Consider the following 19,694-nt stretch of genomic DNA (forward strand, 5'->3'; position numbering starts at 1 on the left):
TATACATCAAGTACCTCAAGAATGTCAGTGTGCTCTGATTTTATAATTTTGCTTATGGGAATTTTATCTGATCATTGTGGAAAGACTTAGCTGAAGTATTTTCATTGCTGTGGTATTTATGATAGCAAAACAATTCAAATCAGCTTAAATCATCAATAATATCGAATGAATCAGTAAATTATGGTATAGCCATTAAAAATCATGTTTCAAATAATAATTAATGTCATGGGGAAATGCTCAAGGTAGAATGAGGAAAGCATAGGATACGATGCTGTACTAATAGCTAGAAATGTACGTTTGGAGGAAGGGCTGAGATCACACAGTGTCAGGTGTGGTCCTCAGCTGCTAGGATGATGGGTGATTTAAATTTCATAATCTTTGCTTTTCTGTACATTTCTGAAGTTTCTCCATTAAACATATCAATGCTGAGATATTTCTTATACTTGTGAAATTGATTTTTTTAAAAACAGGGTGAGCATATCCAAAAACTTGAAATTGAACTCGAACACAAGAATCAGGAATGTCAGAGCCTAAGACTGTCACAGTCACAGCTGAGAGAGACCCTTGAAGAAAGTCAAGACCAGGTGGGTGTGCATAATGGTCAGTGGCTGGGTCTCAGCCAGGAAGAAAGTCAACATGGTTTGGCACTGACAGAGCCTGGCCAGGACTGAAGTAGAGCCTTGTCCAGGGTTGGCTGAGCCATCTGTGGGCCGAGCTGTGTTTCGGTTTATGCACAAGGGAAGGAGGCTGGTAAGCAGTGCTTTTCGGTGTGGCATCTGCAAAACAGAAGAGCAAAGGAGAGGGACAGGTGGCTTCTGAGGTAGGGGGTGGCGTCAGATCCAAGGACACAGGGCGGAGTAGTCCCAGTGGTTGGCAAGCTTGGTGCACAGAAGCCCTGAAGTTGCGCACACGTGTGGATGTCGAGCTCCTGCCTTCTGCCTTCTCTCCTGCTCCAGCATTTATCCAGTGCACCAGGTTCTCAAGGTGCAGAGATAGGAAGGTGGAGAGCTAGCAGTCTCGGACAAGTAAGTGTGAGCAGGATGGGCCAACAAGGACCTTGGGGTACCCGGACAGCATGAGGTGCAGGGACACAAGAGAGGAAGAGCTGGTGCTTAGATGCGGGGTGCACTTAGAAGGCTGGGGGCTGCAGGAAGGAAAGAGGGGCTGTGGGAGAAGCCTCCCAAGCACAGTGTGGGAAGGGCCCTACAGCTGGACTTGCTATGCCCCCCAACATACTCAGGGCCTTAAGACATGCTTTTGGGGGCTCTATGGGCTCTCACCTTCCCACTGCAAATAAGCACTGTCCCAGAGGTCCTTCTGAGCATTTGGGGGATCCCTTCTCTGTCTTTAAGTCTGTAAGGAACCTTGAGAAGTTGCTTTGCCCAGTTTTGAGCCCTTGGAGGCTAGGAGGCAGCCACTGCCACGGGCAGAAGATCCCTTACTTAGGCAGTCCCTCTGTGATATGAGCTGGTTTCCCCTTCTTTGTGGTTCAGAAGAGGACCCCAAAACCACAGTGAAAGTTCTCATGAGGGAAGTAAGGGGAGGCCATGGTAAGGGTGGCGTGGAGCCCTGAGGGAGGGGCCAGGGTTGTCACTGGCACACTTGGGGGTAGTTCTGAGGAGGAGGGCCTGGAGGTAGAGCAGCTTGGGGGGAAGCATCTAGAGGGCCTGGCAGAGGACTTTGTGCAGCTCAGAGTGGGGTGTGGGGGAGCAGAATGCTGCACGCATAACACACCCCTGGGAATCTTGGCTTGGTGCCACCCCCAAACTTGGCAGCTTGTAGCACTGTTTACCATTCTCCTTCACGGTCTGTGGGCTCTCTTCACTTGATGTCTCGGGGGGGCTGTTGCAGTGCGGTGGGGTTGGGGCAGGCATCATCGGAAGGCACAGCTGATCGCTGTGTGAGAGCTCTTGGCTCGCAGGGCTGGGACGTGGGGCTGGCGGGTGCCTGGGGGCCCAGGGTGCTGTCAGCTGGAGCCCCCACACGTGGCCTCTCGGTGGCATGGGGTTCTCTGAGTGCAGCAGCAGCAGGGAAGCTCTGATAGGAGAGGCGACCAGGCGCCCTCAGAGGAGCACATACAGCTCCCAGGCCCCTCAGGACTGCGCCATGGCGTTCCAGAACATTATTCCCCACATTCTATTGGTCCAGCCTGGGTTCAGGGGAAGAGCACAGAGCCCACCTCTCCATGGGGGAGGACACAGTCCTCACCTCTCAACACAGAGAGGGCAGAGCCCCCATTCCTCAAGGGGCAGGAAGAGAGCCTGCGAGCACAGGTGGGCAGAGCTGATGGCCAAGGCAGCTCACTGCCATGCCCTAGCTCCCAGAACACAGCCACCCTCATTTCCTGGCTGTTGGCGGCCCCAGTGCTCTCTGGAGACATCTTTCTCCTTGTTATGTGATAGTGGAGGTGGGGTCTCCAGAGCTGGTCCGGGCTCCACCTGGAGTCTCACTTCCACGAGGAGGGAGATGAGGGGGCTCAGGAGACAGCAGGGGGAGGGGCGGGGGGTGTTACGGGCTGCTTGCCCTGCACAGAGAGCTGCAGGGTAGGGCCACAGACACAGAGACCTCACGCTGGGCCAGACAGTGGCCTTCGCACAGGAGCTTGTACCCGGCCCCAGGGTTCAGAGCAGAGGGGTGGCTATAGTGGGTGTCCGCGAGGGGCATGGGAACAGAGTATTTTAAGAAAGAGCGGCATCAGGGCGTTGGGGAGTGCTGTTAGAGAGCAGGAGCACCTTTAGGATGGGTGGGCACTCTGACATGGTGTCACTAGGGCCTGGGCTGGGGCTCAGCTTCCGGCTTGGGTGTTTGCAGGATCACTGAAGCATGAAAGTCAGGAGGAGGCTACATTTGTAGGGTTGTGTTTTCGAACTGGTTCTCCCCTCTCTGTTCCTCTCTCTCAGGGTTTCCAGACCTGATTCCAACATTGTGTAGGGGGCTCCCCAGACACAGCACACAATTATCAGACACCAGCAGGGTGTCTGAGAATTCAGTTCTGTTATGACACTATGCCTGGAGACAGCATCAGACCCCACAGGTGAAGGGTTTAGTCCTACAAGACTGCCCACCCCCAGCCCCACCTCAGAGGCCAGCCCCAGGCCCAGGCTGTTACCTGTTACCTTCTGACCAGCCAGCTACAGATTGGAGGTTTCAACCACCTCCTCCTGAGGTTTGACTAATTTGCTAGCGTGGTCACAGAAATCAGGGAGACACCTAACACTTACCAGTTCATTAAAGGATATGATAAAGGAAACAAATCAATAGCCAGAGGAAGAGGATACATAGGGTAAGGTCCCAAACATCTGTCCTTATGGAGCCTGAGCCCTGCCTGGTGGCACATGGAAGTGTTCTGATTCCCCAAGCATGGAAGATCTCCAGAAAAGGGACCAGATGCCTGCCCTCTTGGGTTTTTCTGGAGGCTTCATTACGCAATTGTGATTGACCAAGTCATTGGCCATTGGCTGTTTCAACCTCCAGCCCCTCTTCCCTCTAGGGAGGTGGGGGTGGGACTAAAAATTCCAACCCTTAACGCCTGTGGTTGGCCCTCCTGGCAGCCAGCTCCCCCGCCCCCCTCGGGTGCTATCCAAAAATCACCTTCATTAATAACAAGACACCTATTTCAACTCTCTGCCTCTGAAGCATTTTCAGGATCAGGTATCTCTGAGAAATGTATTTTGGTCATCTGATCTTATAAATCATTATATTGCACTCTCCCGAAAGAGCATGGTAGCTATTCTGGAAACTGGGGGTGTGTTTCTCTGGGATGACCCCTGTCCTAAGAATAGCCACACGTTACAGTGATGACGTGGCCCCCCGAGACGGCCCCTCAGAGACACAAGGGGACACAGTGACCTGAGGCCTGCAACCTTGCTCTTGCCCTTGAGTTGCCATAGTTGCCACCCTCCCCATCTCTCTGACCCCACCTCAGTCTTGCCCTAAGTGTGACCTTTGACGGAGCCACTTCCCTCTCCCATCTGTGGGGCCTCAGAGGTGTGTGAGGGCTGACATGGCTAGTTAGGGTGCCAAGGAAATTCTGGGTATTCTAGGTGAAGCCTCCAGAATCAAAGTGATTTAAATGGTGTTTAATAAAAGGATTGGCCACATTACGCACAGTTCAGTACTAATGGTCCCACACAACTCCAGTGAAATCTTGCCATCCTCTGTGGTTGGGGAGCAGGGTGCTGGGGTGTTTCTGCACTCGCTGGCAGGGTCCCTTTCGCCTTCATCGTGTGCTCCTTTGCCTTCTGTGGCCCTGGCCTCGGCTGTCTCAGGAGTGTGAGCTCTCCGCTTTGAGGAAAATCACCACGCATGGTCTGCGTGGGTTGCAGTAGTTACTTGGACTCTCTGAAGTCTGCTGAAGGGTAAACCCGACAGAATATAGCACGATTCTCCCTTGGGTGCAATGGGAAGCTCATCATCACCACTTTGAGGATACAGACCCGAGTCTTCCTGACTGTCTCTGTGCAGAAGCTCTGGCCACACAGGAATTTGGCTGTCAGAATTCAAACGAATGCATTCTTCATGAGCCCTGCATTTAGCTGCAGATGGAGGGACCAGAGGAGGGTGGGTGCCTTGTGTGTGCTTCCAGTTGTAGGCTCTCTGTAGGCATGGAGTCTTGTGTGTCTGGTAATGACCCTGTAGCGCTCAGCAGTCACACCAGCCCTGGCATGGCCTTCTCTCCCGGGGCAGCTGCACAGAGCCAGCCTGGGGCTGAGGCTGACACAGTCCCAGCACTCCGAGGAGGTTCATCGGCTGCAGGAGCGGATGCAGTGGCTGGTGCCTCGGGATCTTGTGGACGAGCTGCAGCAGCTGCTGGAAGAGGAACGGCAGGCAGCTCGGCGGCTCCACAAGGAGTGCCTTCTCCAGGAGGAGAAGGGGAGGCAGCTGGAAACACAGTGGGTGAGTGGGGGCAAGGGCCCCGAGGCCCTGCTGATGGTGATGGCGGTGGTGAGGTTGCATCACTGGTCACGTGGCTGAAAACTGCCCTCCCAGCTCCTAGCGGTCTGGTCGTACAGCAGCCCCAGGATCCCGATTTTCACTCTGAACAGTGTGGGACTCTATCCTCGCCAAAGATGGATCGGGGAGGGGCGGCACCCACCCACTCAGGGAATGATGAGCCAGCTGACCTGAAAGGTCTCTCCAGCAGGGGGGCTGAGGGCGTCTGTGGTAGGCCACATGACCACACGCTCGAGCTGTGCCCAGGGCCAGAAGTGCGGTGATGCTGAGGCCATGAGTGAAGCTGGGGGCGACGGTCCCACCCGTGGAGCCCTGTGGGAGTTCTCCTGATTTCAAAGGAAAGCCGGAAACTGGATTTTTACATGAACACGGCCAGTTTCCAAATGATGCATCTGATGTAAAAAGAATCTTAAACCGTTTTGCAGAATGAAAAAAACCTACCCACAGGCACACAAGGACTGCAGAAGTCATTTATTGGGTGCACACCGATCTAGGTGTCGGAGATATAGAAATGAACACACACGGCAAAAGCCCGTGCCCTCCTGGAGCCTACGTTCTGGTGGTGGGATGGGGGGAGAGAAATGAAAACCTGAGTCATGAGGATAGCATGTCAGATGGTGGTGAGTTGATGAGTGCTATGGAGTGGGATGCTTTGTAGTTAAAATAGGGGGCCAGAGAAGTTCTCCCCAATGTGTTACTTGAGCCAAGACCTGAAGGAGTTGAGGAAGCAAGGCTTCTACTTACCTGGGGAGGGTGCTTGAGAGGTAGCAGGAGCAACATATGCCGAGGCCCTGAGGTGGGTATGTACTTGGCATATTTTTTTTTTTTTTAAGATTTTATTTATTTATTTGACAGAGAGAGAGAGATAGCGAGAGCAGGAACACAAGCAGGGGGAGTGGGAGAGGGAGAAGCAGGCTTCCCGCGGAGCAGGGAACCTGATGCGGGACTCCATCCCAGGACACTGCGATCATGACCTGAGCTGAAGGCAGACGCTTAACGACTGAGCCACCCAGGCGCCCCTGTACTTGGCATGTTTAAGGAGGGTGAGAGGGAGGCAGGAGGAGGGTGGTGGGACAAGAGGCCAGGGTGGAATGGCACACATATGGGGACGCTGGCTGTGCGCCAGGCACTGCACTAAGCATCTAGAGACCTAGAAACGGAGCTGCTGCCTTAAAAGGGAGCAGGACACTGTGGCTGCAGAGGTCGGGATTCAGGCTCCACCATCTCCCAGCTGAGTGAGCTTGGCCAGCTACTTAACCTCTCTTCACTTCATTTTTCTCATCTGTAAATGTCGGAGGCCAGTGGTCCCCACCTCAGAGCATTAGTGTAGGGCATCTGCCAGTTAGCACTTCTGGCGTGCTCGAATAGTCTGGCCTGTGTGCACCCTATGTTGGTGTTTAAAAGGCTGAGAAAACTCCCTCCTGAAATGTCACAGTGCGTTCATGAGGAAACATTGGGTGGGAGAGGGTGTGGAGGTAGGAGCCCGTGGTCATGGGGCGGGGGGGCTCCATGAGGAAGAAATTAGAGCAAGACTCGAAAGGTGGGGTAAGATTCAATGTTTGTGAAGCATAAATTCTATTGAAGAATAATCTTTCAGCCTTGTGCAAAAATGTTAAGCAGGAGATAAGCTTGGCCATGATAGAATATTGACAACACAAAGAAATTTAATCAGAAGTCCTTTCAAAATATTCAGTAACACATTTGAGGAAACACACTTTGGAATCATTTTTATGATTCAATTCTCAGGAAAGCAGGCCACTAATTCTCCTTGAACTACAAAGAGTGGTGTCAGCTTTTGGCTTGTGGTAGAACATTCTTTGTTTCTCTCTGCAGATGAAGGGTTATCTCCAGTCACTCCCAGATTTGTACATTTTAGCTAATTTCCATTCTGAAGTAAGTAAGCCTGATAACGATTCTTTTTGAAATGTAAACTATTGGCGCATAACCTTTTGTGGCAGGAAGAACATGAAAAAGAGCTTAAAGACACCCAAGAACAGGTAGAAGAGGTGGGAATGGTTCTGAAGAATGTGGAAATGCTCCTACAAGAAAAAGTGGCCGAGCTGAAAGAGCAGGTCAGTGACGGGCGTCATTGGGTGGGACTTTCCTTTGCAGTGTAGGGCTGAATGCCTGTAGCACCTCCAGTCAATGGGACAGCCATAAAAAGGTACCCTCATGTCTCCATGTGTTCTGGGGGACATGCCAGAACCCCAGTGAGGAGGGGCATCCAGGCAGAGTTGCAGTGCAGGCCAGTGTCCTTAGACGGGATCAAGCGCAGCACGTCAGCAGGCCTCCAGGGAGTCTATTGTAGCTGATGGGTAGGCAGGACTCCCTCAAGGTCAGGAGTTTGCTTTTATTTTAGTTGCAGTTAGAAGCCACCAGAAGATTTTAAGCAAGAGCATGATATCTATATATTTTTAAATAAATCACTCTGGGGGAGAAAGGAAAAATTTGGACTGCTATAGGGAGCAAAGACCAAAAAAAGGCCAGAGCTGTTGTGACTGATGAAAGCTTACAGTCCAGTTCAGCCAGTACAGTCCACTGGTAAGAACAGGCAGCTGAGCAGCCAGCACAGAGGGTGCTGGGGTGGGGGGGCAGGGGCAAGGCTGGAAACAGGCAGGAGACACAGAGAAAAGGCTTAGCCAAACACCAGCTACTCCTAGAAGAGTTCTATTCAGAGCTGGAAGAAATTGTGAGAATCTGTAGAAATATTTTTATTACAGTAATCAAGTATGTTTAGAGGGTTCCTGAACTAAGCCCAAATGGGATGAAACATTTGCACTACCTCTTGTTCCCTGGGAAGTAGGAGGTCCCGGGGGGAGTCACACCCTCTTCCTTGACCATCTTCCTGGCCTTGAAGCTTCCTCCCTGCCGTCCACGGACTCCCTGGCCAAGTGTCACAGACTCTCAGTGACCCCTGCCCCTCACCTTACAGTCATTCTCTTGTAGGCACCCTCAGTTTGCTTCTTCTTGTCTGGCAAATCCTCAGTCCTGGTGAAATCCTGTGGCTCCTGCACCCCTGTCCTTGTGAGGTCCCGTCCATAGCCCCATGCCCCCCCCCCCCGAACTAGCTGTGCTCTGGCCAAGCAAACCAGCCGCCTGTGTCTGCGCGTGTACCGCCGTGCCCAGCCCCTCCCTTCTCAGGGGCCCTCAGCCCCTGAACCCAAAGCTTAGGGAGCCCTGGCCCTGCCTCTGCTCCTCTTTACAGAAGTACCTGTGAAGGATTGTCTGCACACTCTCACCTGCCCTCCCTTGTGTTCCCCCATGCCACTGGCTCAGGTCCAGATTTGGGGGGTTGTGATGGATGCCCCCACTGTGTCCCCAGTGAGCCTGTCAGCTCAGCCTCTTCTCGTCCCACCTGCCAGCACTCCCACCTTCATCCTCTGAGCCCTGCGGTGTCCTTGTTTCCTCCTGTGCTCTGTTCTCAGCACAGGAGTGGCAGCAGCGCTTTCCCAGTGTGACTGAGGTGCCGGCCCCTCTCCCCTCCAAGCCTGCCACAGCCCTCAGAGTACAAGGCAGAGTTCCTCTAGGGGCCTCCAAGGCTCTGCAGGCTCTAGCCCCCTCCCCTCAGTGCCTGTGCAGTCAGTGTGGCAGCTCTAACCACCACCCAGTGGGCCTCCCACCGCTGTGCCCCCCCAGCCACAGGCCTCTGGCCATTCCTGCCACCCCCAAAGACCTCCAGGCCTTTGCACCTGCTCCTCCCTTTGCCCGGACAGCCTCAGCACTCTCCCTGCCTTATTCAGATTTCTGTTCACGTGTCAACAGAGAAGCCTTCCCTGTTCACCCCAACAAAAGTAGGAACTCCCTCCTCAGCTGCCTGTCCCCTCCCAGGGAAACCATAGGACTGCCAAATGCAGCTATAACTTTTCACCCTGACCTTTTTTGTTTGCCTGTAAACATGTCTGGACTCCTCTCCTTGGGGAAGACAGATTCCAGTCTTGCCCTCCCGTCTCTCTCCTTTCCTCGCCACGCACTCCATTTGGACTGCACTTATTTTTCATTTTACTCTCTGCAGCCAAGGTCAAGGTCTCTGCGCATCGGGCGGGCAGACTTGGGTTTGGTTTCACACGGTTTTCTCTTAGCACTTGTCATGCCTCCACACCACATGTTTGTTTCTGGCCTGCCTGCTTCCATCAGAGTACGGACTCCTGAGAGCAGGGCCCTTGTGAGGCCCTGGCACTACTTGTTCAGTGAATGAATGCAGTTTTGACTTTCAAAGCCCAAGGCCAGGCCCCCTGTGCCTTTGTAGCTAGAGTGGCCTTGTGTCCCCATTGCTGTGGCTGAGGTGTGTGGTGACCCAGCCCATGCACCCAGGGCTTCGAGGGTGGACGCGGTGCTGAGGTAAGTCCTGGGTGACACGGTGGGTCAGCAGAGCACACGGAAATGAACCAGAATGACATGTTTTCCATTATGCTGGATCGTCCTTGTTGAGGTTGATGATTGTAGCCTTTTTATATCTTCATTTCATGGTAAAATCTACTCTCACAAACTCGACTTCAGTTTTCTCTACCACATAATTCATCAGCTTCTCAATTTCCTCTTTCATGCCAGGGTAACAAAAATTGTCATTCCACCCAGGGTTTGTCTCAGATGTGTAAGAGCCCCGAATCTGTGGTCTGAACACATGAAAGGGTGGGAGGGCCAAGCTATAATGCAGCATTTGTGCACGAGAGTCACAGGAAAGTGTGGTTCTCTGTCCTCTCTAGTTTGAAAAGAACACAAAGTCCGATTTGCTGCTCAAGGAGCTCTATGTGGAAAATGCTCACCTGACGAAAGCATTTCAGGTCACCGAAGAGAAGCTGCGAGGTGCCGAGAAGAAAAACCGCATCTTGGAAGAAAAAGTTAGAGCTCTCAACAGACTCCTCAGTAAGATCGCTTCAGCTTCCCTCTCTGTGTGAAGGCTGCTTGTTTTCCTGGAATTCATTTCGAAAGAACATCTTTTAAAATTAAGCCACCGTGGTGCCATAATTTTCTAGGGTTCATTGGCCATGGCCCCGGCATAGGAGGTTTCTGATTCTTCTTTGTTCACCTCACACATATTTAAAAATGTCTGTTGTGCCAGATGCTCAGAAAATAGACATGCTGGAAAAGACGACATTTTTATTAGTGGTCCTGGGTAATTTCTCTAGGTAAAATTCCCAGTTTTGCTACCAATGGGTGAAACAGATTATGGCTGCTTTCAGTGAAGAAAGACTAAAAGAAAATGGTAAAATCAATTTCAGTGTTGTACTTTTGACCTTGGCTGCAGAGAGTAAAATGAAAAATAAGTGCTCTGGACAGTTTCACCCTTTCACTGTTACTGCTTTGGGTTCAGATCATTAGCATTCTCAGTATGGGTCTATACAGACATTCTAGAAAGACTACTCACTGTGCCTGTCAACCCTGCTCCACCACAGGAAGATGTCTGGGGAGTGCTTATTTTAAGTCTGTGGACTCAGGGATGATAGTATTTATTGCGAATGCAATCTTTTCCTCAATGAAATGTCATCACACTGGAAATTGTATTATATGTAAAGAAAAAAGAACTATAGTTTTATATCCAAAATATATATATAAGTATGGTCATTTGGTTTATGAGAATAAACTACTGTACTATGAAGAGTCACTGTATTTACAAAAACTCTTTTCTATTAAAATTGTTTTAACTTCTAGGTTTAACTTTTTTTTTTTAAGATTTTATTTATTTGACAGCACAAGCAGGGGGAGCAGCAGAGGGAGAGGGAGACGCAGGCTCCCCACTAAGCAGGGAGCCCGGCACAGGGCTCAATCCCAGGACCCTGGGACCATCAATGATCTGAGCTGAAGGCAGTCGCTTAAATGACTGAGTCACCTAGGCGCCCCTAAGTTTAACTTTTTTTAATTAAATATTTCAAACAAATAGAAAAACAGTTTTATGAGAAACACTCCTGTGCCCATCAATTAGATGTATTAGATAGAGGTGTAGACCCTATTCTGTTGCTCTCAACCTCCTTCCCCTTCCTGGAGGCAGCCACTACCCTGAAGCTGCTGCACTCCATCCCCTTCTGTCTGTACATTTACTATATGTGCTTATATAAGAACAACCTTAAAGCACTATGGAAAGACACAAAAGACTGGAATAGGGGCGCCTGGCTGGCTCAGTCAGTAAAGCATACAACTCTTGATTTAGGGGTTGTGAATTCAAGCCCCACGTTGGGCATGGAGCCACCTAAAAAAAAGACTGGAATAGATGGAAAGATCAGTTCTTGGATAGGAGATTCAACAGCATAAAGTTAGTTCTTCTCAATTAACTGATTAATGTAATATAGCCCCAATAAAAATACAAGTGGGTGTTCCCTGCCCCAGGTGACCCCTTGTCCCAGAGTCAGGTCTAAAGTTTACATGTACAGCCAGATAAGCGAATAATAGGGAAAACTGAAAAAAGAAGAGCAATGACTATGAACTAGTTCTACTAGTTATTAAAACAGTCTCAATAAAGTTTAGGTTACATGGTTGTATACGTTTGTCAAAACTCATCAAAGGGCACACTTCTTCGTTCACTGTGGGCTTCTGGCTGGGACTAGAGTAATAAGGAGATTGGATCTAGTAGTCCTGAACAACACTACCAAACAACTGACATTTATAGAACCCAACAACAGCTGAAGTGCACCTGAACATTTACCAAGATAGACCATATTCGGGGCGCCTGGGTGGCTCAGTTGTTGAGTGTCTGCCCTCGGCTCAGGTCATGATCCCAGCGTCCTGGAATCGAGCCCCACATCGGGCTCCCGGCTCCGCGGGAAGCCTGCTTCTCCCTCTCCCACTCCCCCTGCTTGTGTTCCCTCTCTCGCTGTCTGTCAAATAAAATTTTTTTTTAAAGATTTTATTTATTTATTTGAGAGAGAGAGAATAAGAGACAGCACAAGAGGGAAGAGGGTCAGAGGGAGAAGCAGACCCCCTGCTGAGCAGAGAGCCCGATGTGGGACTCGATCCCGGGACTCCAGGATCATGACCCGAGCCGAAGGCAGTCGCCCAACCAACTGAGCCACCCAGGCACCCCTGTCAAATAAAATCTTAAAAAAAGGGGGGGGGGCGCCTGGGTGGCTCGGTCGTTGAGCGTCTGCCTTCGGCTTGAGTCGTGATTCCGGGGTCCTGGGATCGATCCCCACATCAGGCTCCTGCTCACCGGGAGGCCTGTTTCTCCGTCTCCCCCTCCCCCTGCTTGTGTTCCCTCTCTCGCTGTGTCTCTCTCTGTCAAGTAAATAGAATCTTTAAAAAGAAAAAGATCATAATCTGGGAACTTGGAAAAAGCCGCAAAAAAATCAAAAGTATTTAAGTCATACAAAGTATATTCTCTGACCACAAAGGAATTAAATTAGGAATCGAGACCAGAATGATTATTTGGGAAATCCCCCCATTGGAAACAATAATACACTGTTAAATAACCCATGCACCATCAGAGGAGAAATTAGAAAATATTTTGAATTGAATAAAAATGAAAATACAGTATGCCAAATTTTGGGGTGGAGCTAAAGCATTACTTAGGGGAAGATTCATAGCGCTAAATTCCTGTATTAGAAAAAAGGTCTCAAATCAATGACCTGAGCTTCCACCTTAAATAACTAGAAAAACAAGAGCAAATGAAACCCAAAGTAAGAAGAAGAAAGGAAAAAATGAAGATCACAGTAGAAGTCAAGGAATAGAAGAACAGGAACCCTCATGCTAGGAATTAAGCCTAGCCCTGGGGCCTGTTTTGTAAATAGTTTGGCACAGCAAACTACACCTGCTTTTGTGCTCAGCATCAGAAACCGTGTGGCCCACAAAGTCTAAAACACAGGAAAAGTTTGTTGACTCCTGCAATAGAAAACAGGAAAAAAAAAAAAGCCAATGAAACCAAAGGTTGGTTCTTTGATAACATCGATAAAGTTGATAAACCTCTAGCCAGAATGATCGGGATAAAGGAGAAAAAAAAATTTACCAATATCAGGAATCAGGGAGGTGACATCACTGCAGAATCTACAAAAAACATAAGGCAATATTATGAACAACATTATGCCAATAACTTCAACAACTTAGACAAAATGCAGAGGACAAAAAATACCAAAGCTTATCCTGGAGGAAGAAGCAGCTCTATATAAAAGAAATTGAACCTTCCCACAAAGAAACTCCAGGCCCAGATGTTTTAAACATGAATTCTACTGAACATTTAAGAAGGAACTAATAATACGAAGTCTGTACAAACTCTTCCAAAAAATTGAAGAGCTAGTATTTCCCAACTCTTTCTCTGACAGGGTTACGTGGTCTTCTGACATGACAAGAATACTACAAACCAATATCCATCATGAACACAGATGGAAAAATTCTCAACAATATTTTAGCAAATCAAATCCAACAAAAAAGTATCAGTGCATCATGACCAATTGGGGCTTATGCTAGGAGTGCACAGTTGGTTTAGCATTGGAAAATCAATCAGCCACTGAAATTCACCATATTAACAAATTAAAAGACAAAAAAAATGATCATCTCAATAGATGCATAAAGTGGATATGACAAAACCCAACATCCGTTCCTGATAGAAACTCACAGGGAACTAGAAATAGAAAGGGGTTTCCTTAACCTGATAATGGGCATCTACAAAAAACTCAGCTGAAGTTATAGTTAATATATATATAGTTAATATAAAAGATGGAATGCTTTCCTCCTAAGATCAGACACAAGACACGGACTTCTGACCACTTTTATCTAGTACTCTCCTGTAGGTACTAGAGACAAGTGCAGTCAGGCAAGAAAGAGAAAGACAAGGCATCCAGGTTGGAAAGAAAGGAGTAAAACTCTATTCACCGAAAACATGACCATAGATGTAGACAATTTTTTTTAAGGATTTTATTTATTTATTTATTTATTTATTTATTTATTTATTTATTTATTTGAGAGACAGTGGGAGAGGGAAAGAGCACAGGAGGAAGAGGGAGAAGCAGACTCCCCGCTGAGCAGAGAGCCCAGTGCATGGCTCAATCCCAGGACCCTGAGATCATGACCTGAGCCAAAGGCAGATGCTTAACCAACTGAGCCACCCAGGTGCCCCTGAAACTTTTTTTTTAAGATTGATTTATTTATAAATGGGAGGATGAACTTTGTTTATGGGCCAGAATATCTTCAATATTGTTAAGATGTCAGTTCTCCCCAAATTGATACACAGATCTAGTGCAGTCTCAATTACAATAATAGGTTTGATTTTGGCAGAAATTGATCCTAAATTTCATATGAAAAGCAAAAGACTTCACATACCTAAGACAAATACGAAAAAGAAGAAATTTGGACCATTAACACTATTTGAGGAATTATTATAAGAGTTACATACACTACATAAAAATAGCATGGGTATTGGTGTCAGTATAGAAAAATAGATCGTTAGAACAGAGTCCAGAAATAAGCACACACGTATACATTTTGTTGTTGTTGTTTACAGTGGAGAAAGGATAGCCTTTTCAACAAGTGGTGCTAGAAGAGGATGGCCACATGCTTCCACTTTCCCCTGCCCAAAGTAACCTTGGGTCCATACCTTGTACCATATATGAAAATTAACTCAAAATGGATCCTAGACCTAAGGGTAAGCCTAAAACTATAATACTTCTAGATAAAGGAAAAAATCCTTGTTACCTTGGGCTGGGACAAGATTTTTTAGCTATGACACCAAAAGCATAAAAGAAGGGGCGCCTGGGTGGCTCAGTTGGTTAAGCGACTGCCTTCGGCTCAGGTCATGATCCTGGAGTCCCGGGATCGAGTCCCACATCGGGCTCCCTGCTCGGCGGGGAGTCTCCTTCTCCCTCTGACCCTCTTCCCTCTCGTGCTCTCTGTCTCTCATCCTCTCTCTCTCAAATAAATAAATAAAATCTTTTAAAAAAAAAAGCATAAAAGAACAAATGAATACGTCAGATTTTTATCAAAACTAAAATGTTTGCTCTTTAAAATATACTGTTAAATGAAAAGACAAGCCAGAAACTGGGAAATAATATTTGCAAAGCGTACATCTCATACAGGACTTATATGCAGAATATATAAAGAACTCTCAAAACTCTTAAGAAAACAACACAGATTTTTTTAAAAAGACATACTTTTGGAAAATTCACCAAAGATAGATTCCAAATAATCACATGTAAAGATAGTCAACATCATTAATCATTAGGGAAATGCAAATTAAAACCTCAACAAGATGGCGTTACACATGACACACTAGTAGAATGGCTAAAATTAAAAAGACTAACCAATACCAAGTGTTAGCTAGGATGTGGAAGAACAAGAACTCATACGTTGCTGGTGTGAATTCAAAATGCACAACCACCTTGGAAGACAGTTTAGCAGTTTCTTAAAAAGTTAAACATATATAGGGATGCCTGGGTGGCTCAGTTGGTTAAGTGTCTGCCTTCAGCTCAGGTCATGATCTGGGTGTCCTGGGATCAAGCCCCACATTGAGCTCCCTGTGGGAAGTCTGCTTCTCCCTCTCACTCTGCCCCTTGCCTCTGCTCGTGCTCTCTCAAATAAATTTTTAAAAAATCTTTTAAAAATGTTAAACATATATGTAACTTCTACTCCTAGTCTTTTGCCCAAAAGAAAATATATGTCCATTAAAGACTTGTATGCAGATGTTCCTGGCATATTTTTTTTGTTAATAGCCAAAAACTGGAAAGAACGCACTATTAGCAAGGATGGAGGGGGGGGGAGGACATAGTTACTATCATTCATTTCTGATGGTAATGCAAATTATTATAATTCCTATGTATTTTGGCAAGAACAATAAAAATTGTAATTATCCTATTTATAAAGTTGCATTATGTATAAAATGATATATGTACCAGGTTACTCACATTAGCTTTGTCTGTAGTAGCAAAAGGCTGGAAACAATTTAGTGTCCATCAACAGGGAATTAGATTTTTAAGAAAAAGTATTTAACAGTCTGTATTGGTTTGCTAGGGCTGCCATAACAAAATCACAGACTGGGTGGCTGGAACAGAAATTTATTTTCTTGCAATCCTGGAGGCTGGAACTCAGGTTGTTCTTGTTTTTTCAAGGACCTCTCCCCTTGGCTTGCAGACACCCACCTTTTCTGTGTGTGTTCACATGGTCAGCAAAATCAAAATGAAACAATGAGGTTATATAAATATTAGAATATGGCCAAGTCATCATGATTTGCAGCTCTTTACATGTATCAGCCAAAGCTAGTTAGGAAATAAAATAGAAAAAAGACTGCATTCACATTAGGAACAAAATCTAGAAAATAACTGGGAAACCACTTAGAAAGAAATGTGATTGGATTTTGTGTATGATCAGTTAGCAGTGAGCACACTGGTGGTGGGAAGGGGGCACTTACCTTTACTTCCTACATTGTTTTTTTCTAACTGCATATATATTACCATCATAAGAAAAAACATGTTTAAAATTCTAACCACAATTCTAAATAGGCAATCAGTATAAGTCAATACAACATCCAAAATCTCAGATTTCCAGCTCTTCATCTCAAATAAGGAATATACTTATTATTTTATTTGGGAAATTAAATACAAAAGTATATCATATAATGTAAGTTTGGGAATGCTGGTGGGCTGGCAACACAGCAATATCCTTCACAGCCGCTCATCCTCACAGGGGACTCACGTGGACCGCAGGCCTCACCTGGCTGCATGCTTTCGTGTGCTCTGGACGTAGAACGAGGGAGGTGACTACAGACCCACAGTTAAAGTATCAACATCATCCATCCCATTCGCTAGGGAAAATATCCTTATTGTTTATCTGCAGAGATTTAGATGAAAATCTGATCTGGCTACAAAAACTATTGAGAAATTTTTTCCAATAATGAAAATAATCTGTAAAGGGCAGTCTACGGATCAAAGTAGGTATGAAAACATACAGATCCATATCCCAAGTGAAGTTTTTCTATAACTTGATTTCTTGAATATAATTTTGGCCAGAAACATTTCCCCTATGTAAAAATGAAACTGCACACTTAATATGTGCCAGGTCGTGGGCTTATCTGGACTTTTTTTTTTTAAGATTTTATTTATTTATTTATTTATTTATTTATTTATTTATTTTTAAAGATTTTATTTATTTATTTGAGAGAGAGAGAATGAGAGAGAGAGAGCACATGAGGGGGGGGGGTCAGAGGGAGAAGCAGACTCCCCACTGAGCAGGGAGCCCAATGCGGGACTCGATCCCAGGACCCTGGGATCATGACCTGAGCCGAAGGCAGTCGCTTAACCAACAGAGCCACCCAGGCGCCCCAAGATTTTATTTATTTATTTGAGAGAGAGAGAATGAGAGACAGAGAGCATGAGAGGGAGGAGGGTCAGAGGGAGAAGCAGACTCCCTGCCGAGCAGGGAGCCCGATGCGGGACTCGATCCTGGGACTCCAGGATCATGACCTGAGCCGAAGGCAGTCGCTTAACCAACTGAGCCACCCAGGCGCCCCTTATCTGGACTTTTAAATTTGAATGCTTCTTACAGATTACTGTAGTGGTCGTGGAGAGGACTGGTGGGGAAAGGCCACTGCCCACCAGGCAAGAGTGCTCTGTGCCTCTCCAGCCCATACCATCCAGAGTTCATCAGACAACACAGGGTGCCCTCCGCTTCACTGACCAGCTTCATGTGTCTTTTCAGTCAGTGTGAATCTGGGGGGAAACTGCACAAAGTTCCTGTTCTAGCCCCAGTTTCTAGTCCCCTCTCCCAAGTGGTGATACTGACTCGTTCCCCACAAGCTCACAGGCAGGCAAGAGCCAGATCAATTGCTGTTGGAAATAGGCAAAATCCAGTATTCTTCCTTTCTGCCTTCCCAAACAGCCAGATGATAAATTACTGTCATTAAACGTTACATACACTGAAAATCTGGACAGACCATCATTTCCACCTGCCCGTGTGATTTGGAAATGTGTATCCCAGAAACCCAGCTTCTGGGCTTGCCCAAGACACACCACCAGAAACAACACAAGATGTGGAGACCTACCTTCTCACTATGCAGCAAGAGATTATTTAAAAGAAATTCAAATGGCAGCAGGGCGGCTGGGGACGGGGTGGGGTCAAGTGTAACTTTTTGGCCGCCTTTTCCCCCAGCGCTGCATAGACATTGGGCTGGCTGCGAGCACCATGAAGATCTGGACTTCAGAGAGCATCTTTGACCACCCATGGGAAACTGTTACAACAGCTGCAATGCAGAAATACCCAAACCCTCCAAGTGTGGTTGGAGTTGATTGATTGGATAGACTTATAGATCCCCCTGGAAAGTTGCACAGCGGTACACTTCTCAGCACAGACAGGACTGCCTTCCTTTGTGAAATCTCTTATTGGATGCAGCAAGAACTAAAACACAGGTACAAGAACATTCTGTACTTGATCCTACAGAGAAAACAATGGAACTTGAATCTACTAATATTTTATTTATAAATACAGTTTCAGTAGTTGAAACTCACATAAAAACCACATCCTCAGGACACAGAAAAAACCGTTTTGACTCAAGAAATAATTATTGTGAAAGGAGTCAGTCTAAGCAGTTACCTTGAAGGACTGATGGCAAGTACAGTATCTTCGACTGCTAATAAAACTGGGCTGAGAAGCAATGGAATGGTTAATACAAAAATTAAATGCTGAGGGGCACCTGGGTAGCTCAGTCAGTTAAGTGTCTGACTCGATCTTGGCTCAGGTCATGATCTCAGGGTTGTGGGCTTGAGCTCCCCATTGGGCTCCCACTCAGTGGGGAGTCTGCTTGGGATTCTACCTCTGCCCCTCCCCTCCCCCACACTCACTGGCTCTCTCTCTGAAATAAATAAATCTTTAAAAAAACAACTATATTTTAGGCAGAGTTTCTTTTTAAATAAACTAAAGAAAAGCTATGTGACTTTTCATTAAACCAAAGAGGTACAGGGTTTCTAAATAAAAAGGACCATCTGAAAGTAGTAGTGTTTGAAATGACCACCTAATTTTGAGGATTCCAGTATTTATGCAAAAATTTCATAATTTTTGAAAAGTACTTGGAAATCATATTGGCATAATAATCTCCTTTAAGGTAGAATTTTAAAACTTGTCATGCATTGGAATTCTTCCAAAGCAGAGCCACCTGAACACATACAATTACCCTGCTGTGGTAAACTTCACAAACTTGTATGAGGGAATGCTCTTTATTTTTTTTTTTTTTAAGTTTTATTTCAGTTTAACTTCTATACCCAATGTGAGGCTCCAACTCACAACCCTGAGATCATGAGTTACATGCTCTTCCAACTGAGCCAGCCAGGAGCCCCTGAGGTAATGCTCTTTAAAAGGAGAAATTACAGGGGCACCTGGCTGGCTCAGTCAGTTAAGTGTCCAACTCTTGATTTCAGTTCAGGTCAGGATCCCAGGGTCGAGAGTTCAAGCCTCATGTCAGGCTCCGTGCTGGAGAGATTATCTGGTTTCTGGACAAATACAATGTGGAGAGATTATCTCTCTCTCCCTCTCCTTCTGCTTCTCCCCTCCCCTCCCCCTCCAAATAAATAAATAAATAAATAAATGGAGAAATTACATAGTTTTAAAAGACATTAATTTGTATAAAATAACTTGTTCTGCTATAAGGCACCATTATAAAGCACAGTGTTTTGGTACTTAAATGACATTTTTGGAGTGAAAATTATCACTAAAGTAACACATGACCCCGGCAACAACAAAAAAGGATTTTATTATATTAAAATTTGCCACAGTTTTGTAACTTAGGAAAGGTATTACCTTCCTTGGATTTGTACTTTAAGACAGTATCCTATACCATG

At 46.5% G+C, this 19,694-nt stretch overlaps 1 protein-coding gene and 1 pseudogene across 1 annotated transcript in view; both read left to right on the plus strand.

Annotated features, from left to right (window-relative positions):
* The window catches only part of NINL (ninein like), a 90,786-nt gene extending 80,147 nt beyond the window's left edge, over window positions 1-10,639 (plus strand). The window contains exons 21-24 of the mRNA XM_035005712.1: window positions 471-584; window positions 4,687-4,896; window positions 6,912-7,025; window positions 9,657-10,639. Coding sequence (XP_034861603.1) covers window positions 471-584; window positions 4,687-4,896; window positions 6,912-7,025; window positions 9,657-9,848 — 630 coding nt within the window. The 3' untranslated portion in view covers window positions 9,849-10,639. The remainder of the gene's footprint in view (window positions 1-470; window positions 585-4,686; window positions 4,897-6,911; window positions 7,026-9,656) is intronic.
* LOC118011579 lies at window positions 541-18,973 on the plus strand (annotated as a pseudogene).
* The last annotated feature ends 721 nt before the right edge of the window (window positions 18,974-19,694 follow it).

This window comes from Mirounga leonina, unplaced genomic scaffold, assembly GCF_011800145.1.
Source record: "Mirounga leonina isolate KUSES-001 unplaced genomic scaffold, KU_Mleo_1.0 Mir_150, whole genome shotgun sequence".
NCBI classification, from domain to species: domain Eukaryota; kingdom Metazoa; phylum Chordata; class Mammalia; order Carnivora; family Phocidae; genus Mirounga; species Mirounga leonina.